The sequence below is a fragment of the Amblyomma americanum genome, chromosome 2, assembly GCF_052857255.1.
Source record: "Amblyomma americanum isolate KBUSLIRL-KWMA chromosome 2, ASM5285725v1, whole genome shotgun sequence".
NCBI lineage: Eukaryota > Metazoa > Arthropoda > Arachnida > Ixodida > Ixodidae > Amblyomma > Amblyomma americanum.
In genome coordinates this window covers 67,337,992-67,361,492 of record NC_135498.1, presented here as the reverse complement: position 1 = coordinate 67,361,492, position 23,501 = coordinate 67,337,992, and the positions used below count along the sequence as shown (strand labels likewise).

Here is a 23,501-nt window from a genome sequence, read left to right as displayed (position 1 = left end):
ATCCTTGTTGAAGAGTGATTAAAAAAAGATCTACCTGTATCATGTATATTTGGATAGCTCGCTTGAGCTACCTGAAAAATAGCCACCTTGTACAGTACAAAAGCCCCCCTCCCCTGTGGAGACAAAAATTAAAGATCAATAAAACGGCTTAAAATTCGATTCCATCCGGAATGATTACGTCTTCTCTTGTGACTTCGTAATAATAAAATAAGCGTAGAAAAGGAAGGAGCCACAAGCTGGAGACGGTTGGTCGGCACGTTTATTCGAGATAAGATTAAGGACACTGCGGGAGAGGGCTCAGTTGGTAGCTCAGTTGAACTACAAATTGAAAAAAAAAAAACATCCCCTATGCTCCTTGGTTTCAGTGGCTGTTGGCCTCCGTCATTTAAAATATATGATCGATCGAGCTCTCATCTTAATGAATATGAAGAAAACACAGATTACCAGTGGCACGGCCGCTTGATGCGTTGCTTATCCATCGGTCGTGCCAGTGATCCGTTTGTGTAGGTGTGCTGACATTGAGGCAAGTGAAACATGGCCAGGGGCAGCAGAGAGTGCGGTGAAGAGATGCGAGGTGAAAATATTTTCCGGGAAAGGGTGGCCAGGGATGGCCCAGGAAGGGATTAATTGGAGATTATTGAGAGATGCCTTTGTTCTGCAATAGACGTAAAATGGATGAGGTTGACGACGACAATGGTGATGGTGCACGGGCACAACGCACAACGCAAAGGAGGATCGAGGAGGAAAAATTTATTAAAAAGAAGCGGAGTTGTGCGAGCTTATGGTTGGGGTCCTCATTCCACGGCTCCACGGGCTTGAGCTGCCCTGCGGATCTATTGTATGGAGGCCCGTTGGTCCTGCAGGTTATCGCTGGTCAGCAGTACCTCCTTGCACTCAAAATACGTGTTTTCTGTCTGCGTAGTGTTTCGTACAACGTGAAGTATAGTTTATGAATGAAAGGAGCTCAAAAGGACACGAGCGCAAAAGAACGCCAAGAGAGAACGGCGCTGGACTTAGTTACACCTAACTTTATTCTTTCACATAATTAAAATTGATATAATTTGTGAAGTGGCATAATTTCACCGTTGACGCTGATTTCACCTATCAGCTGCTATACACCAACTGGCCCAGCAAGATGTATATCCTTTTTGTAGTGCGAACTACATAGCAGAATTATCGCCGCTTTTTTTTTTTGTTCTACATAATATCGTCCTGGCTTTGGAAATGTATATAGCCAGTTTGAGCCGGGGTCTTATAAATTCATGAAGCCGATTCCTCGGGTCATACTCTGGCTGCGTCACTCCGCGCAACGTAAATAAATACGCTAGAAAATTCCTGAAACGTCGTCCTACCTCCGCGAGACCGTTTTCTCTTTGCACACAGCCATACGGGAAGAAAAGCCTGACTTCCATACACGCTGCCTCTCGTGGTAACTACACTTTCTTGATCGACGCTGACTTTCGTGACTCCTAAATAAGGCTGGGCCGAAGGCTTAACTTGTAACTCGGGGGGCAACCGGGTTGAGTTTCTAAACAGTGCAAGTGGCGAACCTTAGCCATATATGTCCTAATTCGAGCTTTGACCTTTTAATGGGCGTCCACACCCGCTATGCGCACAGCAAAGTTATCCCATATACTGCGCACATATTTCGATATTCTGTATCTGTACAAATATGTATATTGCCGCCCTACCCCTATCCCTCGTTATTATCTCTCCCCGCTTTCTTTCCCTCTCCTTTTATTCCCGCTAGCCGCAGCCCAGGTGCTTCAGGTTTCGATGGGAGATTCCGCGGCTAGAAACATTTCTTCCTTCCATTATTATCTTATTAATACTTAGCCGTTAAAATTATTATTAATTATTAATTATTAATTGGTTTTTGGGGAAAGGAAATGGCGCAGTATCTGTCTCATATATCGTTGGACACCTGAACCGCGCCGTACGGGAAGGGATAAAGGAGGGAGTGAAAGAAGAAAGGAATAGGTGCCGTAGTGGAGGGCTCCGGAATAATTTCGACCACCTGGGGATCTTTAACGTGCACTGACATCGCACAGCACACGGGTGCTTTACCGTTTTTCCTCCATAAAAACGCAGCCGCCGCGGTCGGGTTCGAACCCGGGAACTCCGGATCAGTAGTCGAGCGCCCTAACCACTGAGCCACCGCGGCCGTTAAAAACGACAACGTGTATTTGGTGTAGACCATTCGTAGCGCTAGAAAAGAGTAAAAACGTAGTAAACTGTCCTTTAGCGCACTCCCTCTTATAAAAAAGAGTGCGCTACAGGACAGCTAACCCCTTTTATACTCCTATATATAGGCTCATTCGTGTTTAGATAGTAGCCAACTTCAGAGCCAGCTAGCTCATTTGTCGACCTAACGGTGGCGCAACAATCGTGGACACCCCTCCTCCCAATCGCTCGCAAAAACAAAAGTAAAAATTAAATCGTAATTTTACGCTCTTTCTCCGAATCATTAGGCTTCGGCTGTGCTACAGCGAGGGGTGTGCAAACAAATCTCAGCTCCTTCGCCCCTTAAACTAAGCGACTACGCGCAAGCGGCGCAGTATCCTCATCTCGTTACCCTGCCCGGTCTCAGCCACAAGAGACACCGCGCACATATGGCTCGTGTGCGCTATTTTTAGAAGGCCTCGCTTACCTTATTTTATGCGTGTATGCATGAACAGCAATCCTATTCGTCCTCTGAAATACTCTTTTATTTTTAGAACGGTAAAAACACGAAGTCGATCTTGAGAGATGCAGACCTTGGATGGGCCTTTGCGGAATAGCTTCGCAGCTCGCATATGCCAAAACACAGGTCAAATTCCCGCGCCTTGGAAAGCAAGCGAAAATAATCTTGCTACGCCACTAGTCTACGGGTCTTTTCCAAACTGCATGACGTCATCAAGGATATTTTATCAAAAACCACAACAATCGCCTTGGAGCACTCCAAGTCGCGTTCACTTCCATGACGTCTGCTGCCAAACACCTCTCTGGGAGGAAAGAAAGCCGCTTGCCACTGCGATAAAGGGCAACATAAAAACTCCACTGCCTCTAACTTTACGCGATTAGTTTGAACCAGTCCGGCAAAGGATAATAAGGCGCGATTGCCTTCATCTACTGGCGCCATCGACGACGGTTCGTGAATGCGACACGCCCGGTCTTGGCGATGTTCCACCTTCCATCCGCGCGCTCGCACGAATCGAGGCGGGTGCAGGAATTGCCTCAAAAGACACGCACGTCATGGATGTCGCGCAGTGAGACGTCGTCGGTGACCATGAAGCGCGTTTGCGTCGAGCGTGGCCCTGCTTATGCATGCAGTGAATACCGCGCCGTCGCCACCGACTCGGAAACAAACTCATCGAGTGGGGCGGGTTACCCGCCAGGGGCGCGCGAGGTTTTTACCGGTCGCGTCGCTCCTCGCCGTCGAAACGCGGGGTCAAGGTCAGTCAACAGGGCTACTTGTGTCTGGCGGGAAAAATAAAAACGGAAAAATGCAATCAAGCTTCTCATTCAGTTCCAACGATTCTCGCCTACCCACAGAAGATATCCAAGCCGGCTACAATCCGAACTACGTCCTGTGTAGGTATTTTTGCATTCTGATCGTCTGAACGGATGTGCTTCTAGACGATAACGAGGAGGACGCTGACGTAGGCGTGCATTAAATGGGGCTGGCGATGCCTTCTCAGAAGTACGTGAGTTAGCACGAAGAATGCAGCGCGCTGTTTATTAGGTGCCTAAAGGGGTAGAGACACCAAATTTTTCATAGTGTATTTCTGCGTTGGGATTATGCGTAAGACAAATAGTAAACATGGATGACCTCGTGAAAGTCGTCACCACTAAGAAAACAAATTTTAATTGAATTTCTTTTCCCGTGCAGTTTCGGTTCGATTGCAGTTTGCCGAACAATGGTTGCGGCGTCACAAGTATGAGACCGCATGATGCTCACAAAAACAGGCAATATAATCGCTCTTTGTCCAGCCGCTGTCACTCCGGCTTCTGAAGCAGTTTAGCGTAAGAGTAGGCGTGCATTAAAACGACAAAGCAGCGATTTTATTGCAGCTTTTGCATGCCTCGTGCGATCTCATACTCACTCGTGACGTCGCAACTATCGTTTTACAACCAGAAATCCGAAACAGAATTTTAAAAAAAAGTTAAAAAGTTATATGACAAATTATTTATTGAGCGGTAACGAATTCCACGCAGTGATTCATGTTTAATAATGTTATGCGCACTATTCGAATGCAAAAACTCAGTAGGAAATGTTCAGTGTGCCCACCCCTTTAGTGATCGCTAGGAGATCGGGCTTATGCCCGCTTCACGCCCGAAGCTTCACCTGTTGAATGGGCTTCTTGACAAGTGTATACCTTTGCACAGAGCAACGAAGATGGCAGCGGAGCCAGAACTAAGCTACTCACACATACGCAAGACTGCATGTCAGAGATTGCATTCACAACTTCGCAAGCGTGCAGGATAATCGGTAGAAATCGAGAAATGACTTCCTTCGCACGCCGTATGTGACGTTATGCGCCTCGTAAAAGTCACTCGGTGACTGTGCTCGTCTGAATATGTCCTGCTTGTTAATTCCGAAAAAAAAACCTGAGTTATTCGTAAAAAAACTGCGATGGCTGTGTCACCACTCGTGCGGAAACTCATACTCATTAGAAACACTCCATTCTGAGTTGTGTGCGGTCGTTTTGTGCAAAGAACGGAAAAGTCTCTCGTGATGACACGGAAAAGGACGTAACACGTTATTTCCTGTGTATCACGGATAAAACTGTGTATGTACCACGAAGTTGTGGCTATTGGAGTCAGTTATTCAAACAATTCTCTTGGCAACCGTAAGGCCCTTTTTATTTTTTGTTGGCTTCTTGGGTTTCTGCAGCACGTGCTCGTGGCACGCAAGAAATAGATCATAGTTTAGATGACCGAGGAACAAGTTATTCGTTTCCTTCTTTGTTTGTTTGGAAAGAGGGAGGGGGTTAAATAACGTTTTTGGTATCCTGCACTAACCTTGTTCACATTTCAGCAGAATTTAAGCAGATTAGGCACTGTGTTGTGTACGCATTGTGACAGCCTCACTGAGTGAATGTCTTGCTCGTGTTCTTCCCCAGTTCCATCTCTGTTCTCGGTCCTGTTCAACCTGATCAAACCACTGCTCACCGGCAACACGCTCCAGAAGGTTCACGTCCTGGGAAGAGGCAAGTGGCGCTTGCGTGCCACGTCCAACGCGCTAGCGGACGGCGTTAAGAATGAACAGCATTGAGCTTGTTCCTCGATAGTAACTTCGTATTTCTCGCCGAACCATGTTCCGGAACCCCCCCCCCCCCCCCCCCCCCCTAACACTCTCGTCGCAATCTTACTAAGGAGGAATTGTGATGGGCATGCAGCCATCGCTCAAGATTGCCACACACATGTGTCAAGTCCACTTTCTCTCAGAGTTTTCGCGACCAGTACCATGACGATAAAAATTATGGACTTAAGGTGGAACTCCGCCTATATCTGGCACCGAGCCACCGTAAGGTGCTGGTGACACTCCGGCGAGCGCTGTCACAGTCGTGTCAGACTGGGACAAAACTCCTTCTTGCCATGACCTAACACATAAAATTCGATAAATACAACTGTAACTTTTGGCGACAACACAAACTGTTCTCAGTAAAATAATTCATTTTATGACGAAGCGGTGCAAATGAGTGATCCAATGGACTATAGAGCAAAAATACGCAGGCGAACAACGGCAAACTGCAAAGGAAGAAAAGTTGGTGCGCGGTAGTCATTTCTGGTCGCTATTAGTTTCTCTCTCTCTCTTCTTTGTGTGATGCATGCTGTGTGTCCCGCATTAAATCGTCCGTTGCTAGACACATGTAGTTACGGCTTTTTAAAAACCGGCAAACCTGCTGTGTGGTCTGCGTGTAGGCGACAACTGGAAGGACGAGCTCCTGAAGTACGTGGACGCCGACCAGCTGCCCGTAGCGTGGGGAGGCACCTGCGTCGACGAAAAGACTGGCGACCCCTACTGCTCGACGAGCGTGAGTCGTCGACGAGACCTCTCTGTTGCTCTCGTTGTTCTTTCTTAATTTATTCAGACTCGACTTCAGTTGAAATACTGACCAGCAGAAAGGCGGGCTAATGGAAATTGACACACAGAGAGCGCTGCTGTCGTTCGTAGCCGAGGATTTCAGTTCATGGGTGCACTTTTATGCCCGATTTAAGAAAGAAGAAAACAAACGAACAGAAAAAAACAAATTCTAGGTTAAAAAAAACGCCCGCATAAGTCACCCCTCATCTCCATAAACAAAACTGCGTCCCTTCTTCACCATGACAGCCAACAGCCGTATAATATTTCTCTATAAAACAAAAAGCAAGGAAAAGGTAACGATATACCAAGAAAATACAAAAAAAATCTTTAACATGCAACTTGTCAAATTGTACATGTCTTGATAGATGTTTACTTTTGGAGTGCATTCTAATAAAATCTATCTCGTGTTAAACGGATAGCTCGTTTTAAACGCAATTCACACGGACTCCGTGTGAATTTCTTCTATTGTGTACGCGTCCTCTTCTGCTGGTTTTTCTACCTGGTACCATGCACCAACTGGCCCAACAAGCTGTGCTTCTACAAACCTATCCTTCATTTCCATTCGTAGTTTTTATGCTCTCTTCGCTCGCCCCGCTGAATCCCAGGGTTCGCCCGACGTGTGATTTTCCGCAACGTAGATGCCACTGGTAGTCCACGTATGTGGCAAAAGCCACCTAAGGGCTCTTTTGCTTCACTGACCCCCCGCACATCACTTTTTTTTTCTTTCTAGACAGTGTCAGTGTCTCTGCTCTCTTTGCGTCTCCGTTCCATGGCTCAGCACTTAAAGCAATCGCCATAGGTTGTCTATCGGTCCCCTTCAAATAGGACGCTGTGCCTATTGTCATGGCGTTCCTTATCACGTCATGGTACAACGAGTGCAGAGAACCACAGGTGCGTCTGACAGCATCTAGGCGATGCGCTGAGGCGGAAATGAACCATCATTAGATGGCAGAGTCTAAGACAGTCACAAGCGTTAAACGACAACGGAAAAAATTCACAATGCGTTTCCGGCAATGTAACCCGATGTTCAGCGACATCTGGTGCACAGCTGGAATGCATATTGAGGTCGGAAACACTTCATGCAGCGTAGAGTGGCAAGCTGATGGTATTGTCCCATTGGCTTGCGCTGTTCTTTTTTCTCTGAGGGAGCCACCGGCCACAATGACGCGATATCGGGAGTTGGGGCGCTACAAGAGCTGGCATGGCCTGGCATCGATGACACTGCCTTGCTGAGTCACTCAGGAGATGAACTGCAAACCAATGTCAGTGAGCTAAACAGGAAGAGCAGAACGATGGTTCTAAAAATTAATATGCAGAACTCTAAAGTACTGTTCAACACTCTCGGAAAGAAACGGCAATTTACAATTGGTAGCGGGGTGATGGAAATGTTAAGGTAAAACGTCTACTGAGGGCAGGTAATGACCGCAGATCCGATTCACGAGAGCGAAACAACTAGAATAAGAATGGCGTGAAGCGAATTTGGCCGCTTCTCTCAGATCATGAATGGCAGTTTACCAATATCCCTCAATAGGCAAGTATATAACAGCTGTATCTTGCCGGTACTCACCTACGGTGCACAAACGTGGAGGCTAACGAAAAGGGTTCAACTTACGTTAAGGGCAACGCAGCGAGCTATGGAAAGAAACATGATAGGTGTAGCATTAAGAGACCGGAAGAGGGCAGAGTGGGCTAGGCAGCAAACATGGATTAATTATATTTTAGTCAAAATCAAGAGAAAGAAATGGTCTTGGGCAGGGCATGTAATGCAAAGCCAAGAAACCGATGGTCCTTAAGAGTGACGGAGTGTATTGCAAAAAAAAAAAAAAACAGGCTTAACGGAGGGTGGCAGGAAGTTAGGTGGGCGGATGAGATTGCGAAGTTTGTGAGGATACGGCGACCGCACCTGGCACAGGACAGGTTCATTGGAAAGACATGGGAGAGGCCTTTGCCCTGCAGTGGGCTTAGTCAGGCTGATGATGAAGAAGAGCTGTCACTGTGAAACAGATGGAAGAAAAGAAAAGAAAGTTTGCCATGCAGCATTTTGTTTGCATCTGTTATTTCCACCTAAAAAATACTCAGTAGTGCACCCATCTGAAACTTTACAAGTGGCATTCAGGTGCGCGTATGCACCAATGTAATATAGTCACTGCCTAATTGATCTGCGCGACCTAAGTGTTCTATAATCAATTACTATACGTTCAAGTACAAAAACTCCTTACCCATCAAGCACACTCCATCCATCCTACGTATGTTCTCTTAGCGAAGATATACAGCTCGAGGGAGAGAGGACACAGCGAGGGACAGTGGAAGGCTATGCCTTGCCTCACTTCGCTATTTTACACTAAGTAGCCCAAAGTTCCAGCTTAGTTCGTTGTCGCGTCAACTTCTCCCCTCCTCTTCGTACGTTCCTCCGCTGGTTGTAGAACGTGTGTCGTGTACCAATTCGCCCAGCTCCCACCCTGAGACGGTGCTTGTGCTGAGGCAGTACAACCACACGGTCACACTTGTACACGCCGCTGAGGCCCAAGAAACAGACCGTGAGCACAGCTGCAGTGAGGCTTTGGTGTCAATACTCTGCTGCTCAGCGCCTCGGAGCTCAAGATGAGCCTTGTACGTCGGTCACAAAAGAAAACAGTATTACATTTAGTAATATTTACAGCTGCAAGCAGACATTGCAGTGCTTCCTCCTTGACGGAAGTCATTCCACTGAGGCTCTCGCTTATGCATGGCCCTTGCGAAGAGACAATGGCAAAGGAAAGCTATGACTGGTTTAATGACGTTCCCGAAAGAATTGCTGCTAAAATTAAATCTGCAGCCTGGCGAGTACTGGTCGTGTATCTTTGCTCAGTCGGTCTAAAATGGCTATTAGCAGGCGTCAAGAAAACGCAGATATTAAAGCTGCACTTTTTGCGTGGTGCTCTGTTTGGCCTACTGAGCGGACAAAGTAAGACAGTGAGAAATAATGAAAAAATCACAAGCCGACACCGCTCCGTGTTACACAGAACCCCCCATATCCATGCAGCGCGACGGATGCAACAGACGAAGAGCATTGGATGAATAACAGTACGCAGTTCATTGGTGCAGCTGCCTGTAATTAGGCCCAAGCAGGTTGCGGCACGACTAAAGGCGCTTCGTTAAGCCAGCGACAGAAACCTGGATGCGGAGGTTGCGCAAATATTCCAACAAATAATTGGACCCAACAAAACAGTTTATTGACTCGGTTGTTTGTTTCTTACATGAGTATTCTTGTTTCTTCTCTGACTGGGAAGCGGACACTGTGGCATGAGCGTAACCTCCCGAGTCGTGTGCGAACACAGAGATTCACACAGACGTGATGGCTCTGCAGGCGAGGAAATTGGCGAAGGGAAATTCCAGCGGATGGTCATAGACATGAAACAAAAGGGAGGCTGAAGAGCCGAGGAATTAAAGGGCGTCGAAACCATGAGCTCAACCACCACTTACTTTCGGACTTTCTTGTGGCGCACTGGTTCCCACTCATGCAAAGGCTCGCATTATCTCACAATGATTTCTTGTTTATATCCTAAACTCACACACATACACCGTCTGCGGCATAAAATGCTCAGCATCAGAGTGATTTACATTTATATCTGCTAATCACGGCTTCAGCTTGACATTTACCTCAAAATGTACCTCCCAAACCCTTCAAACCACACTGAAATAAATATGGCCTTAGAAAAAAACGACCTCTAGATGCTTAATAGCACCATGCAGAAGAACAAGTACAGTCTTCAAGAAAAAATAGGATATACGGCATTAGATATATATACATGCTTTCCTAGTAAAGGTAGGCACCGAGGCTTGGCATTGATTGCGGTTATAAATTGGCTAATATCTCACAGCCGTTCGCTTTGTTCTCTAAGCATACGCTTCTACAGCTAATTATTGCTGCTTTAAACTGTGGCATATGTGCGCTACTCATGCTCCAACGCATAACTATGTACTCTGCTGAAGCGTGGCACTTCTAAATTGCTTTCTATCTGAGTGCATTTGGCAACCAACAGCATTATCGTTAACAGTAACAACGGCACCAGCGAGTACCAAACGGCCTGCTTTGGACAACGATCAGATCAATCTGGAGATCTTGACAGTACTTCTAGAGTCCTATCAGCAGCAAGATAGATACGTGCACAACTTCAGCAAGACAAGAAGCTTAGCACAGGCACAACTCGCAAACTTTAAATACGCACAACAATCATTCACTCTTGAAAACCCTGCATGCTGCTGAATGGAACTTAAAGGCAGGCACGATATGTAGCAGAGAGCGAAGAAGCGGTGAATTGAAACAGTGAATTTTAGATTTTGTCATGATCAACAGGGTAGAAAACTGGGATTAGTTGGAGGCTGTCCATGACGAAATTTGTGGGCGCAAACTTTGCAAGGACAGGGAAAAAGAGGACACAGGACACGCCTATTAGCTGGCGTTGATAAGCTCATGCATGCTTATTTGTGAAGTGTGGAGGTAGGGTCGCAGGCAAACCTTTATGGTGTCTGTTCAGATCAAAGCAATTAAATGGAAAAATTAATTGTCATTAATTGGCGTAAGCTAAGGGCACGGAATCTACAATAACCGGACGCACTTAGCGCACTCCCTCACCGCGCATGCGCACAAAACAATACATATTGGCAACGTTGGAGGCACTCCCAAGGAGGACAAAGTACCGTGAAAGACGCTTTGTGGGGATGCACATCGAGTTTAAGTGCGGACGCATTGGCTCGTATTCCAGTGCTTGACAGCCGTTGTAATCCTAGCTGAGAAAGGTGTGAAATATAGTAGCGTGCTTAGCGCTAAACTATCTTGAATTGATTCTCATCATGGTGTGTCGCGCAATGTGGATACTTTTCGTTCCTCTGGTGTCGACCGTATACATGGGCGAAATATTGCGATCAATGCCGAACTTTGCTCAGCATTTGCTGAGTTTTGTTAATATTCGGATTTTCTCGAGTACATTTGTGAAAACCCTAATGCAGAACTGCAGTACGAGCTTGGCTTGTACCAGCGCTGACTAGATACCGTCTGCGGTGATTAGGTGCACAAAGAGGTTTAATGAGTTCATCTGTAATGCATCATTTTACCTTCGGCAAGAGCGCAACAGGTTTTAGCTCTTAAGTGATTCAGTGGCGCTAGTTCAGGCAGGAAGCTTGGTAGCGTGGCGCTCGATAGTGAGGGCCATCGTGTAAGTTGCAGGCCGAGGGCACAAACCGGAGGGTGGTATGCAGCTGTATATTTATTTCACCTACTGGTGGAGGTGCAGCCGCGATAAGCTGCACTAAACGTCGCATTTCTATGCACCTCATGCTTCGTCTGTTCGTCTCTAGACCATACTACGCCACTGCTGTAATGCAGCTTTCATCGACGCGTCGCCTAAAAGTGGCTCTTCAGGTTCCGTGCAACTTTCTGCCGACTCAGAGTAACTCTAGAAGCCTCAACCTTTCCTGGGAGATTACAAACGTCAGCGTGTAACACGACCTTCGTTACTAGTTGCCCGAGCTGTTGCAGCGCGATTATTAAAATACCAGCGCCGCATCAGGCCGCCCTGGCGCAAAGCAACAACAATGTTGCAGTGGGTAAGCGCGGTGCCCCCAAGCATCACTAGATACAACAACGCGTTGATTATCGAAATTCTGCTCGATCAGTGAAATTAATTTTTGTTTTGGCTGTATACACAGCAATAAACAATTCCACGGCGGAAATGTCCTCGATTGATAAGTCAAAGAGCTCGGAGGGCGTACCCTGAAAGAGTAAACAGGAACATGCCATCAGCCTGTAAAAGCTTCTACACTGGCGATAGCCGATGGCAGCTGTTTCTCTATTTTGATCCTCCCCCGAAGTAGTCGCGCTGCAGAGTAGCCGCGGATAACCGCCGACCCGCTGTTCGCGCCTCTTGTCCGCGCTACTTTTTTTTTTTTCATGGAAGAAAGGAAAGCGTTGCCGTCATTCGGGATTGTAAACTTCGACGTCAGTCTGAAAAGGGTGACACACAGCTATAATGGTCACCCCGTTCGGCTCTGCCAACACATCGGCACCCGTGGTCTGCGTACAGCTGTGCACCATAATGCCACAGTGTTAGCCATTTAATGTCTCGAACCCAGCACCTCCACCAAAATGTCACCGAAAGCCGGCAGAAGGGGCAGAAGGGCACACCAGGACCAGCCAGGCAGACACACTGAGCGAACGAACGCACGAGCCGGGAAAGACAAAGATGACCAGCGGGTGCTGTCCCACCGCATGGCGGCGCCAGTAAATGGCTAACACTGTGGCAATATGCAGCTCCCCGGCTCAAGCAGAAGCGACGCTCTGCCGTAGTCCATCAGGAATCCGCCTCTGCCTTCACGCAGCACATATTAGTTTCGGCGCAGCAGTGCACATAGCGACAGAACTACGCACTTTGGCACACCGGTTCCTAGTCGGTACCAGAACAGCACGCGCACGTGCACCGTCTCTCGTGTGACCCTGGGCCTTTGCCGGCGGCGCAGATCACCATCGCCCGGCCCATCACGGAGGCCGACTACCGGCGTCGCAGCAGCGCGCTCATCAACGGCGACCAGGGCGGCTCGGCGGCGGCCACCGTGTGCGTGGACAGGCGCAGCTGCCACGAGGTGCCCGTGTCGGTGACGCAGGCTGGCTCCCGCCTCTGCTGGGAGTACGAGACCGAGGACCACGACATCGGCTTCACCGTGGTGCGCCTCCCGGCCGCCGACGCCGGCGAGGAGGTGACGGTGCTGCCCTGGCAGCGAGAGGACTCGCACCTCAAGTCGCGGGAAGGGAGCCTCCTCTGCCAGGAGCCCGGAACCTGTACGTGGGGTTCACCATTTTAGGGAAGGGGGAAGTCAGCGTGCATACGCTTTTATAAGCTGTGTAGCAATGATAATAGTGATTTTATGAGCGTCGTGAATATACGATGCCATGGGCTTGCCTGTAAAGCTAGCATACTCACAGCATGGCAAAGCTCCAGGCCCCCGTACTGGCACCTTTGCATATCAGGCAAAGAAAAAAAACAATCAAACTTGAGGGGCACACAAGTTCCGCTTTAAGAGTATGACGACGTAGCGTTAATAGGTCCGTTCAGAGGCCTGGGGTCCTCATTGCGTATCACTTTGCAAACACGGGGCACTGTTCTTTCAGCTTCACATAACGCATACCTACCCTTGAGGACTACAGTGCGATAGCATATTACAGATAGCTCCCGCGCAAGTGCACTCCTTCTCTGTCACCTAGCTTCCGCCCACAATATGTGGAGTGACAATATGCGGAATTGGTCACTCTCCACTTTACATTCGTAGCTTGCGGGGAGTCTTCACACCACTGCTGGCGCACTGGTGCAGCGGTTAAGCGAAGCGCCACTGCCCCGGCAGGTGGCTGCTTCAAACACAGACACCAGCGGGGCTTGTGAGACACCGGTTGCTCTTCCCGAGCAACCTCTCGCGACCAACCATAAATTTAAATGCCCATCGTGGCAAGTTGCAGTTAATCTTATGGTTGGTCGTGAGAGGTCGCTCGGGAAGAGCAACAGGTGTCTCATAAGCCCTGTACCGGTGGCTGTGTTTGAAGCAGCCACCTGCCGGGGCACTAGCGCTTCGCTTAACCGCTGCACCAGTGCGCCAGCAGTACTATGCCACGGTGAGCAGCTTGTGATCACGTTACAAGGCCACGTGACCAAGGTGGCGGGTGGAGCACCTGCTTTTTCGCTCACAACGCTGACGACGACAACGACACCGACGACGTCTTATCTTCTGCAGAGCGGGAGCTTTAGCGATATCGCGTTAACATGTCGTTTAAATAAAGAAACCGCGCTCTTGCAATATCTTCGTGTGCAATGAGAGGCGCTAGCATTTTCTCTGTACAGACTGTACGCGTTTTCACTGTCCCGCAGTTTGATGCAATACTGTTCGCAGAGAGCCGAATTTCGCTCTCTAAACGAAGGCGTTAAAAACATCCGAATTATTATGTTTCTCTGAAATGCGCATTTTCACCTGTATGAAGCCAGGTGCTCTAGAAAGGGGATCAAAGACTGGGACGCGGTATATCCGTTCACCCACCAAGAAAACACGCCTTTTTAAGGCGTTATAATATCCTATCACTATGTAACAAGAGTGCGCAGCAAGAAATCTCCAAGAAAAACATAAGCAACAAGTATTTTAAAAAAGCAGCTTGTGTGGACGCCGCTGCTTAATTGTGTTAGCAAGCTACCTTCCTAGTTAACTCCTAACGGTTTTTCTTTTGCCACCATTCACTTATCTCTCATTTTTATGAGGCATCATTGAGCGGCGCTCTGTGCCAGCATTCGGTTCAGTGATTTAGGAAAAAACCCCATATTAGAGTAGACTTGTAAGGAGAGAGCGATTGTTCATTGGCATCCACCCAAGCGCAACCATGCGGCTACAAAGTAACGCTATACAGCTTCCACAGAAACTTCGTAGCTGAAGAAAAATTATTTTCTAATCCGGGGCTCGAACCCGGGAAAACTGCCTCACCGGGGCAGTTGCTCGACCAGTTGAGCTATCCGGAACAGCTGGCATATGATATGGCGAGAGCGAATTGATCAACAACTCGAAGTGGGGACGGTGCTTGGTCCAATGTTTTAGGGGAATCTCTCAAGGTGTAGTAGCTTTCCTTTGTAGTCGTATGGCTACAAATAATTACTTCCTTACTGCCAGCATTCTAAACCCTTTTACAGCTTATGCCACAAGCATTTCTTGAATTTCAACATCAGAAACAAGTACAGGAAGCAAGATGTAATTGTGCTTCGATATTCCCCTACCTCTGGGTTCAGTGTCACAACGACGTAGCCTCTATAAAGGAAGAAAAAAATGAGAAAAAGAAAGTGAACTATGGCTGCTTAAAGGCACTATATCGCTAAGGATAGTCCCGATGAGTCATCTGTCCGTGTCCTGGCAGTCGTCTTCTGTCGTAGAGGACGGAACCGTAACTTTACTCACACAGGAAGCACTAGAAGTGAAAAAGCACTGACCGTAAGTTTTTCTGTGATTGAAAGAAAGTCAGGGAAGGGAAGGAAAAGGCAGGGAGGCTAACCAGGCTTTTCTCAGTAAACTGATTTTTGATGAAAATTCAGTAGAGTCAGCGCAACTACTACCAATAAGGTTATGAATAAACTAGCGTAGATGCGCCACTGACAGACAACTGCTACATTGAAGCTAATTACACGGTTCAAGTTGTAAGCATGAGCTTAATGCTCTTTTATGTCTCTTAATCTTCAGACCACGAATTGATCACGAAATTTATTCGTAATAGGGCGCAAATTACTGAGATTAGCAGTCGGTACTCTTGAAATGCTTTCCTTGAGTGTATATGCAAGAATAATTGTAGAAAGTTCAACTCTAAGTTTCTGAGACAGGTGCATAACTTTTCTTTTGTAACAGCACAACTATCGTCAGGTGGATGTTAATGAGTAATTACTGTCCTGAATAAATAACTTAGCGCCATTTTTTTCGCATTTGCCCTAGCGTTTTTAGGGTACCTTTTCTGTCTTTTGCCTCAACCTACAATCAGTCTCATCAAGCTATCTGCGCTACTTCTGCGGTGCGGCCTGGTAGGGTAGTGGTTTTTATTAAAATAATAACAAAAAGGAAGGAAAAGATTTTTGCTAGCCCCGGCATCTGCCATCGATACTGAAGCACCTGAGCTGGGACAGCGGAAATAAAGGATAGCATGCAGAATGGAGAAATGAAGTGAAAGAGGGGAGGGGACAGGAAGAGACCTCTTCTGTTTTTGGCCTAACTTTACTACCCCATCCATCAAGTTAGAGCAAATGATATCCCTATTTGCTAACCTCATCCACCTATGCTGATTCGCTTCGTGTCTGTCGGATTCGGATTCTTCTGCTTCTTGCATTCTTGTTGTGGTCCAGCTCTGAATGAACAAATTCTGTGTGGCTTTCGCAGATGTCATCAAATTCGACAACATGTTCAGCGCCTACCGCAGCAAGAAGCTGACCTACACCGTCCGGGTGGTGCCGCCCACCATTAGTGATGACGCGGCGTGACGTCATTCCCCTACTTTGCCTTCGCCGCCGGACAAGCTCTGCGGGGCAGCAGCGCTTGATCGGTCTCCCACGCCATGCTCGAATTGCGTCGACCGCGAGTGATTCGCAGCTTGCTCCACAAACATAGCGACTCTCTCAAGCCTTCAGCAGACGGAGCTCTTGGATAATGCCTACCTGCGAAACCTCCCAAACGTCTCAAAATCGAGAGCTCTGATCGCAGCAAAGTTTCAAAGCTTACCGATTGTCGCGCCACCTAATGGATTAAAGTGGACTGCTCAAAGAGACTCGGAAGCTGCAGGACGCCACCAATAGCCGATATGTCTTAGATCATAGGCGGAGGCGTCGTCTGCTAGCTCCCGAAAGCTACCCACAAAAGGAGCCTAGGTTTGGCGCCACAGTTTTGCAACTGCTATGATCGCAGAACTCTGTCAAGGAGACGATATGTTGTTATGCAGAAAGTTGCTCCTCGTCCGCACGAACAAGCTTACGGGTTTCAGTGTTCTTGATGTCGATATTCTCTGTCACGCCATGCATGTTATAGGGAGACAAACGATCATGTGCACGAGCAGGAATGATAAGTACAGTTCTTTAAGCTCTATAGTGCTTGGATACCTCAACTGTTACTTTCTTCCTTGTGCAGCCTGCACGGGCGAATAACGTAGTCAATGTTGATTTTTGACGTTATCGTTTTTAAACGCCACTTTGTCTGCAAACTTCGTTTCTGTGTCCAGACCTTGTCCGCAGCAAACGATCATCAACTACCGTTGACTACGAATAATGCGGTTTACAGAACTCATGTGCAGTTCAATCACTTCAGCTGCATAGGTTGGCAAATAGCGTGGAAAATGTTTATTGTTACAGTTTTTATTATTCAATTGTTCTGAAACCCCGCCAGCGTCAGCGAAAAAGCGACGCTCGCTCAGTTTTTCTTTTTTTACACTGAGGCGCACGTGCATGCATGTAAAATATGACGTTCTGTCTCGTTCAGTATTTACCACATCAACAGCACTACCGGATCATAATTTAGTCCTTTCCAGCTAACTTTTCAGACCAACGTTTTCTGAGAGAAAAGTGGAAATTACGCAAACCTACGCCATAAGAGCGTTGTCCTCAGTTTAGCGCGAATCTGCAAAGTCTTCGAAAAAAAGAAAAATAAAGCATTCCAAGTGTCACAGCTCTGACTGTCGATTCAGCCGGGCATTCGTGTGCAATGGTAAAATGGTAACTGCAGGCGGTCGCAGTCAAATGCATTTGTGTAAGAACTTAATTCCCCACGCTTAAGGCGGTGGTTCCCATGAGCCCATATCTACCCGCTAGCAAGCAACTGTGCCGATATATGATAGTCTTGGAAGACAATGAATACATAACTACTGAAGGTATATGTTGATTGGACTTCACACGCCGCACGAATCACCAGCAGTGTGCGTTGTCGGGCAAACTAGTTCGCACGGATTCTGCGTTGCCCGTACCAATGTGCTCACACCGTGGCCCATACCATTACCAGGAATCAGGGACAGCTCCCAGCCAGAGCCGCTAAGCCTAGCTGCCGATCACGATCTCTTCTGCAGCCACCTCTGTCATTCTCTTGCTTACGTCACGTGTGACGTCACGCGCTATATTTGAATGTTCAAAGCCATGTGTGACGTGGTACCAGCCAAGATAACTAGAGGCGCTTGTTGCGAATTCCTGGTAATGTTAAGCACTGACAATCGCATCAGCTCTGTTGGTCTGCGACCCCAGCATCATTAGCTTAGGAATGAAATTACGAAAGGTAACCGATGGCCCCGACCACTTTTGTGATAAAAGGACCGTCGATTCATGTAAACCGTCGTGGAACACACGCCTTTATTTTGTGACTACAAAAATACTGCAGACGGCATACCGGCTCTGGTATATATGTAGGCATTTCAAACGTGCTTGTGATTCTCTTCATTTCTGCACCTCCTCCTCCTCCCCTGTGTTCGGAGAGGTCTTGATTTTTTTTTTTGCGCGTACTGCGTGCAAGCGCCTGGTGCCCATAGCCATGGCACTAAATGTCGCTGCAACGTTATATCTGCGAAAGCACGCTCTGTTTAAGCTTTATTTCTTTACCTGAGTTGCGTCGCGTCGCACTGCAACCGGTGTTTCGTTGAAAGTGTGTCATATGTTTAGATCTGTGTCCTCGTAGCACAGCTGCCGCTTTCGCGTGTCTTTATACCTTACCACTGGATGGTGTGCACCTGTGAAGAATGGATGGTTACCTGTGATAAACGTAGCAGTGCGGTACCTATTCGGTTCACCCCTCATGCAAATGCAAAGGCCGGAACGTAGTTACAGAGTCCAGTGGCAGATGTCCAAAGCCGAAATCGTTATCGGTGTGTAAATGCATTTTTCCAGGCCAACTTTTACTTGACGTAGGGCAAAAGATTTGCTCAGTGCTATGCCCACACTGTCAAGGAACCAGATGTTTGATGGGGCCTTATTGTACGATGTACATTTCGTATTGTTGGCAATAAAACACGGGTCATGTTGGATTTCAAGCTCTTTGGCATTCGTGTGTTTGGCTGTTCTAAACTGCGTGGATTTTCTTTCTTTTATGTGCGGTTGGGTGATTCGCTCCTGTACAACAGCAACCATATAGGTTAAACTCCAGTCAAAAATGGCACACTTCCTTCTGAAGAATCAATAAAGTTGCAGTCGGATTCCTGAAGGCTGTTCCCGCGGAAGGTTAGTTCGAGACCGCTCTTGACTATCACGAGTAATAACGAGCGGGACAGGCTCACGAAGAATTGTGTGAGGCTGTCTCCAGCCTTTCAGTGTCAGCACAGTGACGTCACGAAGAAATCGGCCATACAAGTAAGCATCGAGGCTTAAGGTAACGAGATATATTGCGGGAACTTGTCATTCCGAGTTGGTGAAAGGTATGGTGAATATATTAATTGCGTTTTAAACTCCGCTGAGCCGAGACTCCGCATAAAGATCAAGTTAAGACTTGCATCTAAGGTAGAAAAAAATGCAGTCAAAGCCCCAGCGATGCTGTTGATACTAAAATATCAACAGCACTTGCCCTTACACTAGCCTGCGGCGTTAATCTCTGCCGTCGCTTTAAGGGTACTGAAACGTGGGCTAGTTTATGTGGCCACTAACTCACCGGGCCAATGATAATGACCTAGGCAAGCAACAGTACCTCACCAGTAGTTTTTAGCCTGTCTTGTCCCTTCATTAGCTCCGTGTTTCTTAATATGTTACCATGCCAACGATCCCAATTGTATGTAATTTTGGAGTAGATAGATAAAGAGGAGGAGGGAAAGGCAGGGATGTTAACCGGAAAGGGGTTCCGGTTGGCTACCCTGCACTGGGGAAGAGGAAATAGGGGTCTAAAAGGAGGAAGAGTAGATTTCTTTTATACAGGCCTGTTTTCCTCAATTTAAACCCAGTGCGCGTCCTGTCGGCTCTTACCTACGGCGTTGTTATTCGTGCCGTGCGTTTCTCAGATGCCTCAGCCATCGTCTCTCAAAAACGTGCTAAAACGCGCATAGAAAAATGGTCAAAGCACTAAAATTTTACCCGGACTCTCTATTACTATTTGGCTACAAAAAAAACACTAAAACAAGCGAAGCTAGCCCAGAGATAAAGGGCACCCTAAACCGTCACCGCTGTGAAAAGTAAACAGCTGGCATCTAATGTAATCGATTCTGTGCGATGAATCGGCTCTAGAAACTGCGTATACGACTGAGCATGTGCGTCGGACTGAGTTCATTTTCTTCCTACATCGACAAATTAAATTACCGTATTCGAGCGTTAAACATTCGAATGGGCTAGTGCCACGATATAAGCGTATGCGCACTAGCTGATAATGTTTTACCGCAAGGCCAGCAAGCGTGAAAAGCAGTTGATCCAGACAGGTAAATTGAAAACTTTTAGCTCCAGCTTGAAGGCAATTTCTTTTGTACAATGCACAACTGCGAACTTCCATGTCGCTTCCCTCGAACCGTGCGTTACACAGCAAAAACAAGTTGGTCCAGAGAAACCATTCAGTTAAGAAAATCATAGTAATTACAGTCCCCTGTCATTTCTGTCAAGATGACAGACGTCTGTATCTAGGGGAAACACGGAACTGCCGATAAATAACGGGTATTCAGGTCTCTGAAGTGTGTCTTTGCGGCGACCTGCGGGAAGTTATCATAGTTCTAACTGCGTAGACCGCAGCATTCGGCAATGACGGCGTAATAAATTGAGTCGCTTCTCGCCTCGTCGTGGTCACTCGAGGAGAAACGACCATATTTATACAGCAGTTCTGTCAAACAGCCAAGAGAAAACAGTTGTCTCGTTTAGCAACTTTTGTGATGTTTTATTGTGGGTCAACTCTCGAATAAAGCAACTCAAAACCATCGATCTCCTCTTTCTCTCCCAATGCAGTTTATTTAGTCTTCATAATGTAGGCAAAGCAGAAATTAATATTCTCCCTGATTTGCTTTACTGGGCGTGAGGCGGCCAACGGTACGTTCTTCATGGTTCTTCAACGGTAATTCACCATGACCAGCATTCTTGGACAAAAATTTTCAATATCGAAATATTTTTATGGTACTGTTATGGAAATATATAAGGTAATGGTTCATTCTGGGGATGCGCAGAAAAATCGCCCCTTTAAAGTTTTCCCATCGCTCGCCCAGAGCAGTTAAGACTGCCACAGAAAACCAATGGGGAACGCTTTTGACGATAGCAAGAACGTTGATAGCAAAAAAAAATGCAAACCCGTCGACGGGGCATCTGCTAACATGTTGATTGTTATGGTTAAATCTTACAACATAGAAAAAATTGCATTCATAAACTCTTTATTGTTGAGAAATGTTTTAGTCCAGAATATTAGAGCATGAAGATTTTCTATTCCATCGCAACACTAGAGCTAGCCTCAGTTTCCTCTTGTCTAAATGCTTGCCCGAAGCAGCCAAACAAACAAGGTTGAAATTGAAGCAGACGGTATACGACTAACAGGTGTGTTGATTATTGCGCAGCGCTAACAAGCAGTGATTGTACTAATGTCACTGAAGCCATTGCCGTACTTATATCTAGTGCCTGCACTTTATATAATGACGAGAATGAACTAGATGTAGTCGATGGTTTGACGACATACCATCTGGTAAGGAATGATAGTTAATGAAATTCGCTGGCTACTGAACATGGTCAAAAACTACAAAATGCAATCCGTTAGGAGAGTTGGTTTTCGACTTCCATAACTACTGCGCATTGGACGGCACAGAGAAGACACACAACTCAGTCAGCACCTCTGTGTGTTGTCTTCATATTCTCTGAGCCTTCTTCTGTGCCGTCCAATTCGCTGTAGTTAAAGAAGTCGAAAACGAACGACGTTTCGGGAGCACTTGTTCATAGTCGACTGGCTCAACGGTCGTTTCAGGATGCCGAAAGGCGAAGAGCTTTGGAGGCAGCCGCTGCTGCTTCTGCCTCTGCCACGACTTCGGCGACGGACGAAGAAGTTGGGTCTAACCTGGTTTAGCAATAGAGCATAACCACGCATAATTAGCAAAGCTTCCGCTTGCATAGCAGGGCTTAGCCGAGCTAAGCCGCACCCCCTTTTTTTTAACCATGGTCTGTTAACAGTGAACTTTATCAACGAGAATGAACTGTTTGCAAGGAGGAAACGCACAATATAGCAATATGAAATTGTCTAGTGTTACGTAAGCAGCGCAGCGCATTAAGGAAGTCAAATATGAAATTATTTCGGCTCTCTACACTTTGAAACAATGGAGCACAAAACTGAGAATTTTGACCGCCGCGAACAGCGTCGGTATGCTCGCATGCATCCTGTAGTGCGTAGCAATCGGTATGGCGTCGTCACTTGGAATCAGAAGTCAGACCGCTCTCACTTTAACTAGCCGTACTTTTCACACTCAGTTGCACCAGCAAGCGCATACCTGTCTGAGCGCGCTAGGACGTCGTGGACGCCTCGTCCGAGGAGGCGAGCGCCTTGAGGGCGCGCGCCAGGTCCTTGCACTTGAGCACCACCTCCTCCTGGACGAGGCTGAAGGCCATGGCGATGATGGCCAGGCCGAAGACCAGGTAGAAGCAGCAGATGATGAGCTTCGCCTGGCCGCTGCCCGAGGTGGCGCCCTGCTCGAGCAGGTGCGAGCCCGGCACGATGTCGCCGAAGCCGATGGTGCTCAGCGTGATGAAGCTGAAGTAGGCGCCGTCCAGGAAGCTCCAGTCCTCCCACACCGAGAACAGCGTGGCGCCGAAGCAGATGTAGCCGCACACCAGCATCAGCACCAGGTACACCGGGATGCGCTCCTGCGTGGTGCCAATGCCAGTCTGCATGCGTGGGCCACGACGGCGTCTATATAGGGCACGATCAGCTGGGGGTATACCTCTACAGTCCCTTGGGCCGCTATGAGACTATTTAAAGCAGCTTACACGCACACTAATAGACCTTGTCCTACGCGGCACTTATGCGCACTTCAGCGCCCGCTTTCTTCAATGACCACAGAAGCCTCAATTCTCAAATTCCTGCACGTGATGACATAAATTGCCAGCAAATTTCTGTTCTTGAAGGCGCAATGTTTCCGTCTTGAAGCTTATGCTTTGTTTGTATCACATGTTCCATTAGTTTTCCGACGCAAGATGCGAGAGACGGCATCGATCCTCCCTTTATAAATAAAAGGCTCTTTCATTCATCTGATAATCAAAGCAGTTTGCGGCTGCATATCTTTTCGCCTGATTAGAAGAAGTTTACTTGACTAATTCGCGATCCGGCGCGGTGGCTCAGTGGTTAGGGCGCTCGGCTATTGATCTGGAGTTCCCGAGTTCGAACCCGACCGCTGCGGCCTCGTTTTATGGAGGCAAAACGCTAAGGCGCCCGTGTGCTGTGCGATGTCAGTGCACGTTAAAGATCCCCAGGTGGTCGAAATTATTCCGGAGCCCTCCTCTACAGCACCTTTTTCTCTCTATCTCCTTTCACTCCCTTCTTTATCTCTTCCCTTACGGCGCGGTTCAGGTGTCCAACGATATATGAGACAGATACTGTGCCATTTCCCTTCCCCAAAAACCAGTTATTATTATTATTGTTCCAAAGTGGCAGTCTGAATGTATTCTCCGAGTTCTGGGTGGGTGCGGTGAGAACTGTGCATTTGCCCACCCGCATTCAGTGGACAGAAACGCGAAGTTTACGTTTTTAGATTCTGTGTCGTTTCAAAGTCCTGTTTGTCGAGTATTCCTTGTTTGTTGGTAAGCTCTACAGCCTACGGCGCCACGAGTGTCAACGTAGACGAGAACTGAGCGCTTGCTTTGTCACAACTGACAAGGGTTAATGAACGAACGCATTATGTCGAAGTGCAGTACTGCTCCTTCGGTGCACCTGCTGTGTCATGCCCAACAATTCTGGACAAAAGCATTTTTGAGCGGAAAGCCGTTTATGA

General features: G+C 47.4%; 2 protein-coding genes across 2 annotated transcripts in view; one reads left to right on the top strand and one right to left on the bottom strand.

Annotated features, from left to right (window-relative positions):
• Window positions 1–18,611, top strand: part of LOC144121362 (SEC14-like protein 2) — a 71,702-nt gene extending 53,091 nt beyond the window's left edge. The window contains exons 9-12 of the mRNA XM_077654552.1: window positions 5,106–5,192; window positions 5,908–6,020; window positions 12,566–12,884; window positions 15,992–18,611. Of these exons, the coding sequence (XP_077510678.1) occupies window positions 5,106–5,192; window positions 5,908–6,020; window positions 12,566–12,884; window positions 15,992–16,092 (620 nt within the window). The 3' untranslated portion in view covers window positions 16,093–18,611. The remainder of the gene's footprint in view (window positions 1–5,105; window positions 5,193–5,907; window positions 6,021–12,565; window positions 12,885–15,991) is intronic.
• LOC144121360 (TWiK family of potassium channels protein 7-like) overlaps window positions 11,086–23,501 on the bottom strand; it is a 90,121-nt gene continuing 77,705 nt past the window's right edge. Inside the window, exons 4-5 of the mRNA XM_077654550.1 lie at window positions 22,005–22,377; window positions 11,086–12,882 (exon numbers count right to left, since the gene is read on the bottom strand). Of these exons, the coding sequence (XP_077510676.1) occupies window positions 22,018–22,377 (360 nt within the window). The 3' untranslated portion in view covers window positions 11,086–12,882; window positions 22,005–22,017. The remainder of the gene's footprint in view (window positions 12,883–22,004; window positions 22,378–23,501) is intronic.